Genomic DNA, 5558 nt, shown 5'->3' with positions numbered 1-5558 from the left:
TTTTTCTGTGTTCTCCTGATTCTCCCCTCAATGGTTAAAGTTGCTTTAGTACTTTATATTCTGAAAGGGAAAAGTAATGTAATTAAAGAATGTTTTGGGAGTTAGCGCTGTGCTCTGCAACGTATTTCTGGCATGTACTTCGTCAGTGTCCTTTTATTCTCCAGTCTGTAAAATAAAGCTAATATTCGTATACTTATCATTCTCACAGTCATTTCTGAGGCATAATTTGTTGAAGTTTATAAAGCATTTAACCATATCACCTTTCATCAAAGGATTTCTGCTGATGTAGTTTGAAATACGCAGCACCACTGGAAAAGGAGGCATAAGCACAGGGTATCATCATCATCTGCGCTGCAGCTTTCATTCTTAGCAAAAAATGAAACAATGGAGTTAAAGAATTAGCGGGTTTTAATCACTGTTTCACTTGGAGGCACAGATGGGACAGAGCATTACTTGGCTACATTTAATTTTGGAGCAGAAATTGTCATGATTAAAGCAGCAGCTGGAGTAGATTGCTAGGGACCAAGGGGGGGGCATTCATCCTAAAGGGATCAAAATGGTTGGGCTCTGGGAGAAAACAAGAAGCTGCAAAAGAGAAATCTGAAATATGGGCCAAGGTTTATTATTTCTAGGGTCTCATCTACTGATTGAAATTATGTTTTCCATGCTTTCCTCAGAATTATTTTGGAAGCGAGGAGAGTATAAAGTGAACTGGCCTACTGAAGAGGAGACGGAAGCCATCTCTGAGCGGAGATTTTGGACTCGCGGGAGGAAGTCTGTGTGTGTCCCCACATGTGCCAGAACTGCTCCTCCTTACCAAGGAAGTCAAAGTGAAGGAAATAGGTATGTGCCACTTCAAACAGGATTTCAGAAGAATCATGTTCCAGTCCCGTCAACAGGGCCTGAATTCCTCGTTTGGTGAGGCAGCCTGGAATGAGGTGGATTTTAACTTTCCCTTCCTTAACTTTTGCAGAAGGGTTCTGTCTGCCTGATGCATCCAGGCCTTGCCTTACAGGGGTAGGCTCCTGTGGTAGGCTGGCCTCAGGGAGAAAACTGGGTGGTTGTGGAGTCACAGAGCAAAGCAGAGCCTTCAAGTCTCCTGACTCCTGCAGTCCATCCCTGGTTCTGCCATGGAACAAGCTGTTGGGAGCAAGTTATCTCTTGCTAGGAGACAATGTTATACAGAAAAAAAGCGGTCAAAATAAAGTGCTAGAATACCAGTGTGCGTTCTGCTGTCAGGGCAGAGCCACAGCTTAGCCAACAGGTAAAGCATACACTCTATTCTGATCTGTTCCAGCTCAAATGTAGCTCTGCTCTTAGTTAAATGTCTCAAAGGTACCATTAATTTGGGGTATTTCAACTCATGCAAGGCCAATGGGCTTGAGTTTCCATGACGAATTCCTGACTCCTCTGGGAGACTGAGTGAGGTGTAATCACTGTTGGTCACTGACTTAATCTGTACTTAGGATGTGCTTGACATTGGCTCTTTGTGTTTCTCTCATGGGTACACAGTGTTTTTTCCTGCCACTCGGAGGTCTTTTTCTGTTCCTTAGATCAGACAACTCTTTTTTTCCCCCTCTTGCATTTGCATGCATTCAGCTGACGATATTTAGATGTGTGAGGATTTGGTTGCCTTTGTATAGCAGGAAGTTAGAGAGTCCTCACTTGCACCAGTACGTAGTGTTTTCTGCAGCAGGGAGACTGGGTGCTGATCTCACTCTGGGTGTTTCATAACTCCTAAAAACTTGCTGGCTAACAAGGTATTCATTAATTGCTTTAAGCGATCTAAGCTAAGAGATTTCTTTACTACCTTTGAACCATATACTATCTCAATGTCTCAATGGGCCTCTTCCCCCCGCTCCCCCCCCCCTTAAAACTGACAAATGCTAATTTCATCCTTTAATCCTTGTCTGCCTGGAAATATGGGAAGCTTATTTCACTGTTGGTAGCCCTAAGTGTAAAGCAAACAGGTCTTAGGCATTTTTACCACCATCCTGTGAATTGTAGGTCTCCTTTCTGCCTGAAAGCAGCCTTGCTGTCTGACGTATCTGGCATGCATCCCTATAGCTTGCAGTCGATTGATATTCCTATAAATTTGCAAGTCACCTTTCATCACCTTTCCATGCTTTGCCCCCTGGCATGCAAGTCCTTCTTAGGTCAAGGGCCTTGATGACCCCCATTGTTATGGGAACCTTTGGTAATCTAACCTGCTTTTTTTCTGTATTTCAAGCCATTGCACTTAAATGTCTCTTGCTTGATCCACTCAGGCGCTAATAACCGTGTCTCCTTTCCTTAGGTCAAGGGCAGCTTTTACATTCCACCCAAAAGGCACCACAGTTTGAGATGAGGAATTCAGAAGAGCAAGCAGCTACGACAGTTTTACAGCGCCTGCTGCAGGAGCAGCTCAGATACGGAAACCCAAATGACAACCGTAACCTTCTTGCCTTACACCAGCAAGCCACAGGAAATGCCCCCCCTTTCAACAGCACCGGGAGTCCAGCATCTCAGAACGAAGGGCTGAGCTCCCAGGACCACCAGCTTGTGACTCATGCTGCCCGTCAGGAGCCCCAGGGCCAGGAGATACAGGTGGACAACAGCATCATGGAGAAGCAGCTCTCCCCGCGACTTCAGAACAGCGAGGATCTCCCGACCTATGAGGAAGCCAAAGTCCAGTCACAGTATTTCAGGGGCCAGCCGCATGCTAGCGTCGGGGCAGCATTTTATGTAACGGGGGTCACCAACCAAAAGATGAGGACTGAAGGGCGGCCCACGGTTCAGCGGGTGAGCCCAGGGAAGGTCCACCAGGATGAAGGACTTAAGGACCTCAAGCAAGGGCACGTCCGCTCCTTGAGCGAGAGGCTGATGCAGCTCTCCTTGGCCACCAGCGGTGTCAAGGCCCACGCACCTGTCACGAGCGCGCCGCTCTCCCCCCTCTCTCCGCTTTCTCCTCAGCAGTCCAGCGACCCTTATAAAAATTCTGGCTCCAGCGAGTTCTACAAGAACTCGGTGCAGCCCCCTTCCCAGCCCAGCATGAAAGGAATGGAGCAGCGGGGTCCTCCTCCAGAGTACCCTTACAAAAATGTGTCCACCCCGTCTATGAACTGCAAACCTCAGGACTCGGGACATTTCTATAGTGATCATCGCATGAGCCAGCAGGGAAGATCTGATGGGCCTATGATGAGGTATCAACATCCCCCTGAGTATGGGTCAGTCAGGTAAGCAAGATCTTAAAACAAACTCCATGACAGCCACGTAAGGAAAGACAGTGTAAAACTCGGTCCATTGCCCTCACTCCTGAGGGAGCTTTTGTTTCAGCAAAGTTCCCACCTTTATTATGTGAGATGACATATTGTGTTCAGCTACAGACTGTGTCTGGAAGAACTGTAACCCCTTTCAGCAGCTTACCTAGAGAGGCCCGACTCTTCTTAAAAAAAAACAAAACAAAACAAAAACAAAAAAAAAAAAAAAAAAAAAAATCCCAAAACAAGCCCGCTTGATTTTTATGGCATGGGGAAGTTTAATGCTGAGGCTCCAGAGCCTTACAAAAGGTTTGCTACAAAAGCCAAAGTCATGGTGTGATTCGCTGTAGAAACTTGCAGTTACTTATGGGAAGACTTAAGCTGTTCTTTAATTACATCTGCCAAGACAAAAGATTTTTTTAGGTTTAAACTGCATCTAAATGCTACATAGGAAAGGAGAAAGTGAATGAAAGCAATAATGGTGCAGGTAACAGAAATCACCTGAGCTTCCTCTAGAGTTTTTCAAATTTTATTTTCAGTGGACCAGAGTGTAGGAGTGGAAAATGGAGCGTGCTTTGTGCTTCTTCCCAGACTTGCTTGTTTAGCTTTCGCTAATTTTCCTTGCATCATTTGAGATCTCAGCCTGTTCTGGTTTCCTCTAGATAAGGAACTAGATTTGGCTTGAGCCAAACTCTGATGTCCGTGTGGGTGAAGATGAAGTTTTATTCAGGTGGGCTAAAAATTCACCTTTACTTTACCCCTTTCCTTACCATCTCATCTCTGTCTAAGACCAGGTGGGATTTGGTATAACGATTTTGGCCTCATTCTGAAGCTGAAAGGGTAATACGAAGGAGCAACAGGAGGGTGTTGCTACCTCAGTAAATGGTGAGGTCTCTGTGTGTTTGTGTTTGCACATACTGTGTTGTGTTTCAAGGGGAGTGTGAAGAAGAAACTGATCTGTATTTGGGAACAGAGTCTGAGCTTTGGGGAATTCGAGTCTGCTCAGAACCTTCCTAGTCCTATGGGGAGCTATTTTCAGAGTTCGGCCACCATTGTTTGTGATCTGAAATGACTTCAGCAGCATACAAGCCTGATGAAAAGGCCCTTTGATCTGGCTAAATAAATAATAAAGAGGCCAGGAAAAGGGGAAGTAAAGGGTTTAGGGGGGGTAATGATTGTAGAAGCTCATTGCAAATGTTTTTGAAAATTCAAAAGCCTCAAATCTCTGTGCACACAGGAAAGGGAAACAGATCCTTAATCGTTACGCTGCGTCAGAAATACTCATAATATTATATATAGTGAATCTGAGACGTAGCCTGTTTGCTGTTTAAGGGAGAGGTATTTGAAAACACGCCAACAGTCAGCTCCTCTAGACAGGGTGATTTTTGTCTGTATTGGATGGATCCTGGCTGCTTTGAAAGAACACGGGGAGGGGAAGGGGGGGAAGGAGAAAGGTTCAGCTGGCAAGGTTTCCAGTAGGGGAAGCAACTGAAATTTGTCTTCAAAGCATTGGGAATCTAATGAGGTTACTTTTTAACCTAAATAGCTGCAAAGAGAAGAGGTTTCCTTTGCAAGCAAATGCTGAAGCAGTAGAACAATTGCAAGACTAATCCATAAATTACAGAGCAGCGGAGCAAAGGAAGGGAGCGAGTCCTCTATTCCCCTCCCTCTCCCACACACTTTAAGAGAAACTGTCATTTAGACAAGAAACCTTCTGTGTTACTAAAGGTGCAGCTGGGTAATGGTGTGAGGATTTTAAAGGCATAAAACTCTCAGGAGCGCGTTGGCCTCGCACCAGGCAGTGCAAACGAGTGTCTTTGTAGCCTCGCTGGAGTGATAAAGTATTTTCAGAGACTCCAGTTTTCCTGCGCTGCAGCTCAGTGTTTATCGGGATTAATTTGGATTGGTAAATGTGTGCATTTTTTGAACCGTGTGTCAAGGAAACAAAGCCCCTTCTTTCTGCTCCTGAAGCCACACCCTTTTCTGCGGGTTTTTCCCCTCATTGTTCGGGGGAATTTGAGGGTGACCTAACGATGCGGTTAAATAAAACTCGTTGAGCAAGATAAACATTGGGGAATTCACAGCATTCTCATGCTTCACCCTCCCCAGTCTGGGAAAGGAATGGGCTGTGTGGTAAGTTTAAACCAGTCTGCAAACAGTTTGCCTCACCTGCTCTTGGGCGGTGTAAGTTTGGGAACACGTATATGTTTGTAATGATGTTGGTTTAATGTAAATACTGGGCATGCCAGAGGCATCTGTGCTGTTATTTGGAAATTTTAAAGACAGTTCAGAAGAGGGCTGGCTGCATGTGAAACTCCA

At 45.3% G+C, this 5558-nt stretch overlaps 1 protein-coding gene across 1 annotated transcript in view; it reads left to right on the top strand.

Moving 5' to 3' along the window:
* Positions 1–682: 682 nt before the first annotated feature.
* Positions 683–5558, top strand: part of AMOT (angiomotin) — a 34738-nt gene continuing 29862 nt past the window's right edge. Inside the window, exons 1-2 of the mRNA XM_010290482.1 lie at positions 683–843; positions 2297–3215. Coding sequence (XP_010288784.1) covers positions 2344–3215 — 872 coding nt within the window. The 5' untranslated portion in view covers positions 683–843; positions 2297–2343. The remainder of the gene's footprint in view (positions 844–2296; positions 3216–5558) is intronic.

This window comes from Phaethon lepturus, unplaced genomic scaffold (genome assembly GCF_000687285.1).
Source record: "Phaethon lepturus isolate BGI_N335 unplaced genomic scaffold, ASM68728v1 scaffold23967, whole genome shotgun sequence".
Taxonomy (NCBI): domain Eukaryota; kingdom Metazoa; phylum Chordata; class Aves; order Phaethontiformes; family Phaethontidae; genus Phaethon; species Phaethon lepturus.
The sequence above is the reverse complement of the archived record's forward strand: the minus strand, read 5'-3'. Positions and strand labels throughout refer to the sequence as shown.